Here is a 15,812-nt window from a genome sequence, read left to right as displayed (position 1 = left end):
ACTTTTTAAAATTGAATTTTTTTTTTGAACCAAAGTTTTTTTAAAGAGCTTGTTAAACAAGCTCTTGCCAAGAGTTTTTTCAACAAAATGTGTCTCATAGGTTTTCAGTTATTTGTAAGTAGAGATTTTTTTTAAATGATTAGACATGTCTCAAAAGTTTTCAAATGATTGTAAACACAATTGTAGATCTCATAAATAATCAAATTGAAAAACTCATTATGGAGATATAAATAAACTTTCAATTGAAGTTTTTTCATTAAAAACTCTCATATAGACACCTCTCAAATTTTCATTGCTACATCATCGTGAATCATTTTCCTCAAATGATTACCTATTATTTTTTTAAAAATAATAAAATTACATTTTGCTATTCTTCCTCATACTTCTTGCATTAAAAAAATACATGATGTTGTTTTGGAAGAGAAAATGTGAGTCTTTTGCATTGCACGGTGACCATCATCGAAGCATTTGTCGGTGTGGTGTGTTACCATACCAACCATTATGCGAGGTAGAAATAGTGACCATCACCACACAAGAAGTATTCTCCGGTGTAGTGTTACCACACCCACACAAGAAGTATTCTCTGGTGTAAGAATCTATGACCTCCCAAAAATTATTTTTGAGAGAGAAATGGGGATACTGATATTGTTAGCAAGGTTGGGTGCTTACGATCTAAAATTCAAAACTAGAGGGTAAGAGCGCATTTGGTTGGCATGAAAGGATTGGAATTCGAGGGAAAAAGATTCCAATTCCCTCGAATGTATGTGTTTGGTTCAACTTTAAGAGGTGAAATGGAATGCTAAATGAGAAAACGTTCCTTCATATGGAGGAAAATACTTTCCTTCAACAAAAAATGATGGAAATAATTCCATACCATCAAGGAAAGTGAAACATTACTATTATACCCTTTTATTTTAACAAAACCTTTCTAAAAGACAAAATTGCAAGACTGATTCATGTGGTATGTCAAAACTTGCATGTTTGGTCCAAAAAAGTTTGCACTAGGATCACAATCTAAACTTTTCATTTTGTTGCAAGTTTGGTCCAACTTGTTTTGAACTTTTTTATAATGACGATTTTGCCCTTACTTTTTCTTTTTTAGTTTTTTTATTTATTTAAATGCTTTTCTAGTTAAAAGAAAAAGAAAAAACAAAATTACTTCACTCTCTCTCTTATTTATTTAAATGCTTTTCTAATTAAAAGAAAAAGAAAACAGAAAATTACTTCACTCTCTTTCTCTCTCTATGTATGTATGTATGTGTGTGTGTTTGTGTGTGTCTGTGTTTGTGTTTGATAAATACCCAAGAACATATTCATAGATCCAAGAAAACTCAAGTACATCTTCCACCACCACCATCGTTCGACCACCATCTGCCGCCACCGTCTTCCAACTCTATCTCCACCCATGCCCGGTTCTAATGGTGGACAACCCGGGCGACCAACCAGGGTCCATGTCTCTAAGGGGCCCAAAATTCTGAGATTTATAGTATATATATTTATATAAAAAAAAAATTAATCTATACATGTGTCTAAGAGGCCCAAGCTAGCCCAATTTGATATCAGTCCAAGAAAGTAAACATAGTGTACTGGAACACACATGGATCTCTGGGAAGCAGTAAGCAGGAACGCAGAAATCATAAGCAACGGGAATTATGTCGCCTTCAGAATCGACAATTCACATTAGGCGCGAACCGAATCGACATTCAATTACCACATTATTCCTGGTGACCTCGTGAATCGACATCATAAGGGTCAAATCTCTCTCTTGGTTTGACGATATCTTTATGGTTCTCACAATCTCCATCTCACTTTCCCTTTCTCTGCTTCAGACTCTTGATTCTCTTGCAAAGTATTTGAATCTGACTACTGAATCTATTAGGAATAAGTTTGATGAAAGCTTCTGATTTTTATTCTTACTTTTATTATGTTTTTTTTGTTTCTAATTCATTTATTTCTCATTCTTGGTTTTGATCAAATGCTGAAAGATTTAGATTAAGAAATAAAAGTCGATTAGGAGATAAAGTCTCAAAGATTTGATCTTGATTCAGAATCGATTAGAGGTACAGTCGTTTCTTTCAGCTTGAATCGGTTCTGAATCCGTGAATCGATTAGGTATTAACTTGATTCTTAAAGCTTAAAGGTTTAATGTTGTTCTGAATCGATTACAAACTTATGAAAGTTGTAGTATATATTATTTGGAATAACCAATAGAAATCATGGAATTTAATCTAGGGAAATGCATGCTTGTATTAACTATTAAGAGAGAATTATTTTGATTCTGGATTTATAAACTGGCACCTTGGTATCATTATTTATTCACTTATACATTTGCAATCACTAACAAAACCAAACCCTCCCCCTCCCTCGTATAGTTTAATACAACAAAGTGTAGTTGTGTTCGTATCCACTTATGATTTATTCAGGCGCGGACGCAAAAATTAGTAGCAGGGGTTGCACAAATTTTTTTTCCGGTCAAACATAATATAAAACATTAAAAAAAATTCGGTCAAACATAATATAAAACATCTAATACAATTTTTTTCTGGTTAAACATAATATAACAACGATCTATTAGAATTTAAATTTGTCCTCTTCGTGCAGACATCTTTTGAAACTGCTCCATTACTTTTTCATTCTCAACTTTCTCAAGTGTTTCGGTCTCGACATTAAAAAACAATGTGTCGTTTAAAAATTCATCGCCAATTTTGTTACGCAAGTCGGCCTTCAAGAGCTTCATCTTTGAAAAACATCTTTCTACACTTGGGGTCGCTACTGGTAATATCAAATCCAACTTTAAAAGCTTATAAACCAAAGGATAAGACCAATGCTTCCCCGTACTAACCATCAAACGAGAAAGGTCGGAAATTCCTTTCAAACTAGTGAAGCGCTCATCTTTGATGCAAGAGTGATAAAATATCTCAAGTTGTCTTTCAAGGTCTATCATATCTGAATCATCAGAGTCATACTTGTATAACTTACCCAACTTCAATGACTTTGATTTGTCAAATTGTGCAAATGAATCACAAGGGCTCAAAGCACCCATGTATTCTAGTATTTGGGTGCTTGTTTCACTAAATCGATCCCGATATTCTGTAAGTTGCATATCTACCACCGTGTTGAAGATTTCAACCTCAAAAGGAAACCTATTAGTCTTTTTAGTCCTACGGTTTCTCGCACCAATATACAACTCTTCCATATCTAAAGTATCAATTTTATGTGTTTGACAAAAAGAGGATACTTTTGGCAAAATGCTAGCAAACCCTATGTTTCTAAAAGATTGCAATGCCTCCGTTGTCCCTCTAACCATCGAAGCCGCTTCTAAAATGTGTAGATCTTTTCTTTGAAGCTGCTTTAACAATGTACCAGTGAGGTGTAAAATGGCATACAACATATGTAAGTAAAACACGAGCTCATATGATTTAAAATATGCTAAGATTCTAGATGCTTGTTGATGGTTTGCCAATGACCCTCCCCCCCTTTCACAAAATCTAAAACTACAAGAACATCCACAAACAGCTTCATCAAACTTGTGAGTGTGTTGAAATGTGAACCCTATCTTGTTTCTCCCGCTCGAACAAGTGTAGTCTCTTGATTTAACCATCTTCCGGTTTCAAGTTCACCACTACACAAGCCTTTTTGCACCCTTTCTCTTGCTTGCTCTTGAAGTAAGTCTTTTCTTTTACACGAGGCACAAACATTAACCACCAACGATATTTGCTCAAAAAAGTCACTAACACCATCATGCTTCTTTGCTACAGCCACAACTACTAATTGAAGTTGGTGTGCAAAGCAATGTACATAAAAAGTCGTTTCATTCTCTTGTAATATCAAAGCTTTCAAACCATTGAATTCCCCTCGCATATTGCTAGCCCCATCGTAACCTTGTCCTCTTATCTATTAAAATTTAAAACAATTAATATATATATATATATATATATATATATATATATATATATATATATATATATAGTATATAAAACAATTAATATATATATATATATATATATATATATATATATATATTAAATTGAAATAACAAAAAAGTAAATAATAAATTACCCGACTAAAACTCAACTTATTACTTGTAAGTACTTCATTTATGGCGTTTTTGAGTGTCAAAGAGGATGTATCCTTCACGTGCACTAGTCCTATGAATCTTTCTTTCACAAAGCTAAGACTATCGACATAACACAAAACAATAGCCATTTGTTCCTTTTTTGAAACATCATTAGATTCATCAACTAGTAAAGCAAAAACATCTTGACCAATCTCTTCACGAATACTCAAAAGTACTTCTTGTGCAAAACATTGCACAAGTTCTTTTTGAATTTTAGGGGAAATTAGTTGATTGTTTTTAGGAGCATTTTCTAAAGTATTGTTGAAAATATCTTCACTAGTCTCTCGAATGGCTTTTAACACTTCAATGTAAAGCTCTTTATTTTCCGAGTTAACCGACTCGTCATGACCACAAAATGGTAAACCGTTTTTCAATAAAAGTCTAACAACAATAATAGAAACACGTAATCAAGCTTTATATTTATGGTCCTCTGCTTCAGTTTGCCTTATCAAGACTACATTAATAACTTGTTTTCCCTCATTAGAAGCTCACACTTTTCTCTTGCTTTGTTGTGAAAACTATCAACACCACCCACATGAGTCCGAAATTCATCTTTTTTATTCCAAGTATCAAACCCTTGGGAAACAAATGCATCTCTCCCTCCTTTTTGTCCTATGAGGTCTCCACACAGATAACAATATAAACATTATGCACTATTCTTTTTCACACATATTCCCACTGATCAAAATCATCAAACCATGAAGGAACGAATCTTCTAAATCTATCACCTTTTTTTTGGAAACTTATGTGCCCTTACTTGACAAGGTCCTTGAAGCAAATATGGTCTTCTTACATCATCTCTTATATTTGATTTGTAACTTGTAATCAATGGCCTATCCGTCGGGTCCTTTGGAAGATATTTCAAGTCAACATTATCATTAGGTTGGTTAGATCATGGTGTTTGTGGAGTTGCATTAGAAACCGAAGGGATTGATTGATTGGTGATTGGTGTTTGTGGAGTTGCATTAGGATTAGAAACGGAAGGGATTGATTGATTGGTGATTGGTATTTGAGAACATTCTTCACTACTTTCATTAGGATTAGGCCTTTGTCTTTTCGTAAAAAAAACACTTAGTTTAACCTATAAAAACATAACAATTACACCTAATCAAACAATGAATTCAATAAAACAAGTTGATTTCACCTAATCAAACAATAAATTCAATGAAAACATAATAATTACGCCTAATCAAACAATATAACTTCAATAAAAACATAACAATTTCACCTAATCAACCACTTAGATTAACCGATAAAAACATAACAATTACATCTAATCAAACAATGACTTCAATAAAACAAGTTGCTTTCACCTAATCAAACAATAAATCCAATAAAAACATAACAATTTCACCTAATCAAACAATATAACTTCAATAAAACAAATCAATTTCACCCAAGTCAATCAACAACATCTAAAAAACATATCAGTTTCAAATATCTAAATGAATTGGTAAAACTTACTTGCTTCATTGTAGGGCTTTGAAGTGGATTTTGGTAACCAAAACAGTAGAAATTGAAAGAAGTCAATTTTGTTACTTGCTTCAAGAGATTGACTATTGTTGAATACTTGAATGTTGATCAATCCAACAATGAAATCGATCAAGAATTGTCTGAACAGGAGGTCACGAATCACGAGTCATGATTGTCGACAGTAGCAGCCAAGCAACGATCAAAGGAATTTTGGAATCGGAAGTCGAGTAGTCGATGCCTCAATGGATTCTGTTATCGTGTATTCGTGTGCCTTTTTTTTCTCCCTTGTACCGATAATACACAGTTAGTCAATAACACACTCAATTAATTAGGATTGACCTATCTTTTTTTACAGGCAATTAGCCCAATTGCTAATTTATCCAATTAAGTTTTATTTTGGGCTTTGGGCAATTGGATTATTTGACAATAATTGATTAAAACATTGAGCTCGTTATTATTTTTTTTTCATTTGGTAATTCCCGATAGAGTGACAATATTTTTTTTATGTAGTTGTACAGAATTTTTTTAGTAGTTACACGATTTTTTTTACATAGTGGCACAATAGGTAAAAATAAAAATAAAAAAACGAATTTTTTTCTACTACGTGCACGGAAGTTAGGTGTTGTCGGTGCCACACCGGACACCTAGCTAGGACCGCCCTGGATTTATTCTGTATATTTATAGCATCTCAACTTCAGTTATCAAATACCTGTCATAATTTATGGTAATTTCCAACACACTTATATTCTGATTCAATTTAGAAAACTCTTTTAAGAATTTTAGAAAGTTTCCACCTAGGATTTTTGTTGATGTATGAAACAATCTACAATAAAGATGGAACAAAAATGCTAATTTAATTGTAGTTATGTCATAATAAAAGTTGTTAAAAAAAAATAAAAAATACGAGCTAACATAATTTTCAAGGAGAAATGATGATTTTTTTAATCTAATATAAGGATATATTCAGTAACAAATCTTTTAGACTAAAATAAACCGCATCCGACTTTAGGGGCTATTTTTTATCTTCTTGCCCCGGGCTTAAAATATGTTTGGACCGGTCTGTCTCCACCTAAACTTTTTCTGTCACTTCATCTCTGTTAAAAAAAAAAATCATCCCAGAAACAAAAATCATACACAAAATATGAGTTTGTTCTTGAGTTTGCCCCTATCAAATGAACATGCATACATACACGAAATCGGATGAACACATACAAAATTTGATGAACACACACGCATGAAATTAGATGGAACAAAAATGCTAATTTAATTGTAGTTATGTCATAATAAAAGTTGTTAAAAAAAATAAAAAATACGAGCTAGCATAATTTTCAAGGAGAAATGATGATTTTTTAATCTAATATAAAGGATATATGCAGTAACAAATCTTTTAGACTAAAATAAACCACATCCGACTTTAGGGGCTATTTTTTATCGTTTTGCATCGGGCCTAAAATATGTTTGGACCGCCGTGTCTCCACCTAAATTTTTTCTGTCACTTCATTTCTGTTAAAAAAATCATCCCAGAAAACAAAAATCATACACAAAATCCGGGTTCGTTCTTGAGTTCGCCCCTATCAGATGAAAATGCATACATACACGAAATTAGATGAACACACATACAAAATTTGAAGAACAACCACACACACATGAACCCCCCCCCCCCCCCCCCCCCCCCACCCACCCACACACACAATCCACCCACACATAATCTGATGAACACACATGTAACATCCAATTTTTGTTTATTTATTTCTATGAAGGAATATAAATTAAAGAATAATTATATTTATATAATTAGAAAACCATTAGGGTTTTTAATTTATAAACGTATTGATAGGAAGAATGAATTAGAAGGGTCTAAAGATGTATTTTGGAAACTTAGTTATTAACCTATGACTATAGGGTGATAGTTGTCAAGTGATCAATCGTAGGGGGCTATAGCTGCCAGTTAATGAAAATGGACATATGGTCCCCCTCCTATATCGTCGATGTGTGAGAACGAGGGGATTCATCCTCCTATATTGTTGCTGCATCTGAAAGAGATAAATACACTGAATCAACCCAAAGTTAAACGGTTAGTGTGAGTAGGGGTGTTCAAAACCAGATATCCAAATTTGGATATCCGAAAATTCGGATAGTTGATTATTGATATCCGAATCCGTATCCGAAATTTCGGATACGGATTCGGATATTAAATCGGATATCCGAATTTCATTAGTTTTAAATAAAGAAAATAAACCCTCCAAGAACAAGAACGTTTCCGTGCATTTGTTAGGTATAATAAGACTTCATTTGGTCCGGTTAGATGCAAGTTACCTCATGATACCTAAAGATCTTGAGAAATCAAACTCAAATTACTAAAATCAACATAAAAAAAAGTAACATTTATACCATCCTCACTTTGCGTACCAAGTAAAAATGTTAATAATTTGTCTTTTTGAATTTCAAATAAAACATTAAAACTATTTTTAATAATTTTTTATATTATATATTTCGGATTTCGGATATCCGAAATATTCACATGTTAATATCCGTATCCAAATCCGAAAAACCGGATATCCAAATTTCGGGTATCCGATTTTTCGGGTATTTTCGGATCGGATTTTCGGATTTTTACGATCGAATGTTCGGATGCTATATTTTTGTGTATCTCGCGCACAGCTGGAAAGAGAGTTGGAGAGAAATCGAGAGAGATATCAGTATAGATAGAGATGTAGGTTGAGATCTTTCGATCGTCGATGGTTTAGCATCCGACGATCTCTGTTCTAGATCTAGGAGAGAGAGAGAGAGAGAGAGAGAGAGAGAGAGAGAGAGAGAGAGAGAGAGAGAGGATGAAAATGAAGGAAAAGAAAGAAATACAGAAGCACACAGTCAAGACAAGTAAGGCATTGTTAGGAAGAAACCATATGGATGGGGTTGCTGCTGCTATGATTCGAAGATGCATCAGCTTTCCTGGTGACTGTTGGATGATTTTAATAAGCTCCCACCAGTTTAGGACTCCATCTCCGGTAACCTTAAGTATCAGCGGTCCTAAGTGAAGTTAAGAAGGAGATGAGCAATGAATTTTAGTCGTTTGTCACCAGACGCAGTTACTTGAGCCTCGATGTGGAAGTGACGTGGTGGCTTTCGCTGCCATCATGGGTCGATGTTTTTCAGTATCGAAGAAGAAGATGATTGCCGGAGAAGAAGGAGACGCCGGTGGGGGAGTCATGGCCGGAGAGGAGGCTGTGTCGCCGGGAGCCAAAATCAGTCAAGGGTGATGCGCTGGAATGTTTCTTGTCGTCTTGTGTACCCAAATTAGGTTAAATGGTAGCTTTGGGCTAACTAATGGACATTTTAACTTAATTCGAATTTAAGGTTGTTAGGCTTATCATCTATTTAATGGAAAATAACCTAAAATAAGATAACATCTTATTATTTATTAATAATTTGAATTAAATCAATTAAACAAAAGTTATTTATTCTATTTAATAGAAGACAAATAATTATATGAATATGGTTTGATTAAACTAATTACTAGGTAGTTAATTTAATAAGAATTAACTAGATTAATGAATATATATGGGTTTTCAGGTCCAAGATTATAATATTGTATGGTTAAAATACACAATCGTTAAGTATAACACATTAACGAGAATGACTTTAGGAGTTAACCATTTCTCACTCAATTAAAAGCACCAGTCAAGCTTGACTCCATTATGACCGTAAGTTTCTTGTTCCAATGTAAAATTAATGTTTTTAATTTTGGCTTCATATTAGAAATTTAAAAGATAAAATTAGCTTATGATTCACAACAATCCTTCATTTAGAAACATGGGAAGTATTCTTGATGTTAAATGGCATCGATTAATCTCTAACTTAAATGATTATAAAAACGGATACATTTGTTATGGTGTTTGGATTCATCATTCATGAAATAATAAAACTAAAATATTTAAATTACTAAAATTTATTCATGGATAGGTTGTAGAGGCTAAAAATCTCCGTTTTCAGCTCAAAAAGCATCAAGATTCTTCCACATTTCCTGAAGCCTTCTTACAAATAGCATTTGCAGTAAGTGATAACTTTTTTTTCCCTCTTTTTATACTTTCATATGATCATTTTTCATTTATCATTTCTTGTAGGATGTTGTAATTCTTAACAAGGTTGATATGGTTTCTCCAGATGTTCTAGAAGAACTAGAGAAAGAGATACATAACATTAATTCACCAACTAATATAGTTCATTCTATGAGGTGTCAAGTAGATATGTCTATAGTATTAGATTGCAAAGCATATGATGATTCAGTTAGTAATTTAGCGTCCCTTTTCATTAAAAAAAATATTCTCAATAATATCATTATACCAATTTGACATTTTTACCCCCAAAACCTATTGCATTCTAGCATGTTGCACACCTGGAACAATTACTAGAAGAAAATAAATCACTAATAACAAAAGATCTTCATGATAGTGGTGTTAGGACTATGTGTATTTGTGATTCACGCCAGCTTGATCTTGATAAAGTATCACTTTACAACCTCAAAATATGTAATTGTTTATAAATATTGTTTTTTTATTATTTTTATTATAGATTTTGTATTGTATAGGTGCGTTTATGGCTTGAGGAGATTCTATGGGATATGAAATATGACATGGATGTTTATCGATGCAGAGCTGTTTTGAATGTTGTAAACTCTGATGAACTTCACATAGTACAGGTAATCTTTTGTACAAATTATGGGGTTAAATGCAAGAAATAGCAATGTACTTTCATAAGTGAAAGTACAATGCTATTTCATGTTATTTAGACCTTAACTTGTAAACGAAAGTATATTGCTATTTCTCTAACTTTTAGGCTGTGAAGGAGATTTATGAAATAGTTCCCACACGAAAACAGAAAATCCAAGAAGATAAAACGAATAAAATCATGTTCATAGGAAAAACCTAAAATCACTACTCTTCTTGTAACATCCCCAAAATCATGACCAAAAATTTTGCTTTTAATTATGTTACTTATAAAACGGTTTAACGAAAAACATCATCAATATCATAGCAATCCATAATCCCATAAGTCAAATGTAATAAAACATGTCATGGAATAATAGTAATGTCAGAGTACAATCCCAAGAACATCATAGTGCGGAAATCATGTGTGCGATGCGCTGCTACTGTGCCGGCTCCTTTCCCTTTGAAGATGAAGTACCTGAAACCAAAACTGAAAACTATAAGCACGGAGCTTAGTGAGTTCCCCCATCATACCACATACCATACAATAACATATTTAGCCAGGCATATCTGGGTGTCGGCCTCCCCTTCGGTCTTTTTCAACCGGATAAGTGCCTAACATATCTGGGTGCTGGCCTCCCCTTCGGTCTATTTCAACCGGATAACTGTCTAGCATATTTGGGTACTAGCCTCCCCTTTGGTCTATTTCAACCGGATATCGGGGACTATTTCACCCCTACCACTACCACATAGAATCATAACATACTGGCACATAGAACATAACATATATTGGCATACCAGACAATTATCACACTGACAATCATCTAACTACAAGTTCCTACTAGTGGGCTGACATTGTGGCCTTAGACCCACTTTTACTGAAAAGTAACTCGCCTCAATGCCGTGTTGCGTCTGAACTGTCCTCGACGCCGGGGTCAACTCCTACACATAACAACCTTCCTTAATTACCACTTCATGTTCTTAACCCTTTTTAAGGGTCAACTCAGGTCACAGTCAAAGACAAGGTCAACACCTTGGTCAAAGTCAACATCTGGTTGACTCGACTTGCCGAGTTGGTCCACCAAATCGTCGAGTTCCATAATCCACAAATACTACAAGTTTCAATCCTACTCGTCGAGTCTTTCAAGAGCTCGCCGAGTTGTCCTTCATACAGAGTCGGGACCCTTTGCACATGAATCGATGAGTTTATCCTTTAACTCGTCGAATCCGTCTTCATGCTAGTTGGGACGTTTAGTCCTTGACTCGCCAAGTTCCCCATGAACTCGTCGAGTCCTTCTTCATGCAAGTTGACACATTTAGTCCTGGACTCGCTGAGTTTGTCCTTGACTCTTCGAGTCCCTCTATGTCCAAAACTATTTAGTCGATTTTGGTCGGCCTTAAAGCATCCAGAACACAGATCTAACCTCTTAGGGTCCATATTACATGTAAAGTCACAAACTTTACGTCCATGCATGGATCTTCAAGCCCAAAAGACCCAAAAATGAGGTCTACAAGGTGCATGGGACTCCCATGGCCATAAAGTTAGCATCTTTATGCCATGGGAACCCTCAATGGTTCAAGATCTGAATTATACCCCCTTAGAACCACAAAATCCCAATAATGGCTCTACTAAAGCTTAGAAAAGGTACAAACTTGCCCTAACTAGAGATCTAAGAGATAAATGGCCAAGGTTGAAGCTTTTTACCTTAAGCAAGCTGGAAATGTGCCAAAACTTCTGGATCTACTTGCCTTCTCTTGATCTCCCATGCTTTCTCCTTCTTCCTAAGCTTCTAACACATAAAAAATCGCACAAAGAGCTCAAGAACACTCAAAAATCGGTTAGGGTTTCGTCAGGATGGTCTGAGGGTGTTGGAGGCTGTAAAGGAAGTCAGTTAAGGTGTTTAAATAGGGTGCAAACCCTTAAAATTAGGGTTTCATCCAGACATGCCTACTCGTCGAGTCGGGGCATCCAACTCGGTGAGTAGGTCCTTCCACCCGCGTCCAAGTTTCACCTTGACTCGACGAGTTGGGTCGAGTCCCAGAGAAAATGCAAAAATTTTATTTAAAATACGTATTAGGAACCGGACGCTACACTTCTGATTAGTGTTTATACTATTATCATAATAGTATAAACACTAATTAGAAGTGTAGCGTCCGGTTCGTAGTACGTATTTTAAATAAAAATTTTTGTATTTTAAATAATAGTATTATGTGATTGCCCTTGATTTTTATTTTCGTTTGTTTTTTTGTAGGGGGTCACTGAATGAGGATATTCTTATTGAGTCTCTTAGAGGTTGTGCTTTGACTGTGTGTTAATTGTTTTACTAGTATGAAATTTTATAACTGTTATTTAATTTAATTTATATTTTTAATGAGGTGGTGCGATTTTAAGACTATAAAAAGTTTTAAATTTATACAAGAAAATCATAGCTTTCTTTCAATTTTTTTTTTTGTGGGGAACTTTGAAATTTATTTTCGCAACAAAAAAAGAGTTTTGTAATACGAAAGTAAAGTGTTATGATAGATTTTCCTAAAAAAAGAATGTAAAAATGAGGTAAAGTCTAAAAAAATGCATTATGTACGTGTTTGACAACAAAGGTTTGAGAGCTTTTAGGTCGGTTGAAGTAAAATCTTTGTTTTAGAATACAACTTAAAAGTTTTTTTTATTTTAAAACAGATATGTCATAATCTAAAAGCGATTCCAAATATCTTTTTATTTCAATTTCAAGCGTTTACAAAAATGTTTTTTTATGTAAAACTTAGACATTTTAAAAAGGGAAAAGGACACACTGTAGCTCTTCGAAGTTCTAGGATCCGGCTAAATAGTCACTAATTTTTTTCCTTGGCTTTACGGGGTTATAAGGTGGTTTTTTTTTGGGTCAAAATGGACATTTTTGAAGAATCAAAAGGGTAAATCAGTTGACACTTGACATCTTTACCAACTCATTTATTTGGGAAAATGACTCTCGAAGGTAATTAACTTTTGCGTTTGTACTCATTTGGTCCCTTTTCTTTTTTTGTATTCAATATACCATCGAACTTGTTGTTGGTGTTTACCATAGCCCTTTTGACCGGCTTTTGACCTGTGATAGCCGGTCAAAGGGTTATGGTGAACACAAACAACAAGTTCGATGGTATATTGAGTACCAAAAAAAGGAAAGGGACCAAATGAGAACAAACGCAACAGTTGGTTACCCTCCTGATTCATTTTCCCTTTACTCGTTTACAACAAATCCCACATCATCTCCTACTGATATTAATGACTTCATGAGATTCATTCTTGCTTCTCTTCAAAACATAACTCACGAAAGGACATTATTCATGCATGTACAACTTTGTAATGCACTTGAATATTTATTAGGGGAATTTTGACTAAGCAGACGCATTTCATGACTACATTTACATTCGCAATCAAATGATTTATCGTATCATGGATTCTAGACAAGTCTACAAACGAGTGGAATCACAAGTGCTGTGATTTTTGAGTTTACTTAGCTATAAGATCGAACTCATGGGATAAGATACAACATCAATATGTACAATATCATGCTGCTTTTGTAGACACATCACCATAATATTGTATATATTGATGTTGTATCTTATCCCATGAGTTCGATCTTAAAGCTAAGTAAACTCAGAAATCATAGCACTTGTGATTCCACTCGTTTGTAGACTTGTCTAGAATCCATAATACGATAAATCATTTGATTGGAAATGTAAATGTAGTCATGAAATGCGTCTGCTTAGTCAAGATTCCCCTAATAAATATTCAAGTGCATTACAAAGTTGTACATGCATGAATAATGTCTTTTCGTAGGTTATGTTTTGAAGAGAAGCAAGAATGAATCTCATAAAGTCATTAATATCAGTAGGAGATAATATAGGATTTGTTGTAAATGAGTAAAGGGAAAATGAATCAGGAGGGTAACCAACTGTTGCGTTTGTTCTCATTTGGTCCCTTTTTTTTTTTTTGTACTTAATATATCATCGAACTTGTTGTTTGTGTTCACCATAACCCTTTGACCGGCTATCACAGGTCAAAAGCCGGTCAAAAGGGCTATGGTAAACACCAACAACAAGTTCAATGGTATATTGAATACAAAAAAAAAGGACCAAATGAGTACAAACGCAAAAGTTAATTACCCTCAAGAGTCATTTTCCCCATTTATTTTGCTCCAGGTATGATGCTCACTATGTCGTTTAGGTTTTTAATTAGACCAAACCGCTTACTTTTTTTACTTTATTCTTTTCCTTCGACTGAAAACCGCTTTCTCCATTTTCTCTCTGAAGCATGGTTGTATACATCATTGCCGATTTGCATGTCCAATGCATTTTTGCTAGATAACTTATACGATACTACACTGATGGTATTAACAAAGTTAGTGAATATTGATTTCGCCAACATTGACAAGGATGAGTGTTTTTGCATTCATTGAAAGATTCATAAAATCTACAAATAGTATCTTTGCTATGTACCTTATACAATACACCAATGTTATCTTTACTAGGTATCCTATACGATACACCGATGATATTAATCCCAAAAGATCTATCTACAAATTTCAAAATATTCTAAAAGAAAGATGGTATTAATCCCCAAAAAATCTATGTACAAATTTCAAAATATTCTAAAAGAAAGTGGGGCATTTCACATACAATCAACCTTAGCTAAACAACGGGTGATGATTTTATACAATAAGTATTAAATTTGAATACACAATTATTTCATTTAATATATAAATCTTTTTTTTTTCCTGCGGTTTGCATCTTTATGCTTACAAATTGTTTGAATATATTGAAAACAATCCAAACAACCTTTGTATCATCATTATAGTTTAATTTGCAAAAGTTAATGTTTGGAAAGGTATTCTATTTTTTTTATTCAATTCTATGTTATAATGATTAAAATAATGCTTATATAATTTTTTTTATAGATTGTCAAAATGTTAATACCTACTTTGAGGTTATAAAGTTGTTAGTTAACACTCATATTGATGAAGTCAATATTTTAAAGAAAAGGTAAATTACTTTTTACCATGTTATTTGTTAAATTATGCTATATTAATTTTTATTACTTATTTAATTTTTAAATAACTAGTTTGGATGAAGAAGGTCGCCATGATACCTCCTCAAATACTTTCACTATTCTTACATCCAAACTCATACTCAATCATGAGTTGAAGACCATTACATATATTTTGGAACACTATGAGGTTTATGATTTTATATTATTTTATTACATTTCATTATAAAATATTCAATTTATATTAAAATACAAATTTCTTTATACATATAAATAAATTTATTATCGTAGGCATGATAAAGAGCATTCCACATAACGCTCATTGGTGTTAACAAGCTTAGACCATCTATTAGGCCGTCCAATATGGTTGCAACGGACGGATTCGTGGTCTAACTGATCATGAACCACGACCGTGCACACCATCCCGGTGGCTAGTGATGGTTCGTGGTCGTAAGGAGCCGTGGTCGGGACAACGAATGCAAACGGAAATTGT

The 15,812-nt window shown here is 33.7% G+C and overlaps 2 protein-coding genes across 2 annotated transcripts; one reads left to right on the top strand and one right to left on the bottom strand.

Moving 5' to 3' along the window:
* Positions 1–2,578: 2,578 nt before the first annotated feature.
* LOC111902624 (uncharacterized) lies at positions 2,579–8,801 on the bottom strand. The gene is made up of 5 exons (XM_023898438.2): positions 8,684–8,801; positions 4,585–4,729; positions 4,060–4,498; positions 3,599–3,894; positions 2,579–3,494 (listed from the first exon to the last, which is right to left on the bottom strand). The coding sequence occupies exons 1-5, from the start codon at positions 8,799–8,801 to the stop codon at positions 2,579–2,581; spliced, it is 1,914 nt and encodes a 637-aa protein (XP_023754206.2).
* A 460-nt stretch (positions 8,802–9,261) lies between these two features.
* Positions 9,262–12,746, top strand: LOC111902625 (uncharacterized; the record flags this gene model as incomplete). Its single annotated transcript, XM_023898439.3, has 7 exons — positions 9,262–9,294; positions 9,554–9,643; positions 9,715–9,876; positions 9,975–10,094; positions 10,179–10,289; positions 10,427–10,511; positions 12,551–12,746. Coding segments are annotated over 7 exons (663 nt in total), but the record flags the coding sequence as incomplete, so codon positions are not given.
* Positions 12,747–15,812: the final 3,066 nt, after the last annotated feature.

This window comes from Lactuca sativa, chromosome 8 (genome assembly GCF_002870075.4).
Source record: "Lactuca sativa cultivar Salinas chromosome 8, Lsat_Salinas_v11, whole genome shotgun sequence".
NCBI classification, from domain to species: Eukaryota; Viridiplantae; Streptophyta; class Magnoliopsida; order Asterales; family Asteraceae; genus Lactuca; species Lactuca sativa.
This window is presented reverse-complemented; position numbering and strand designations above follow the sequence as displayed.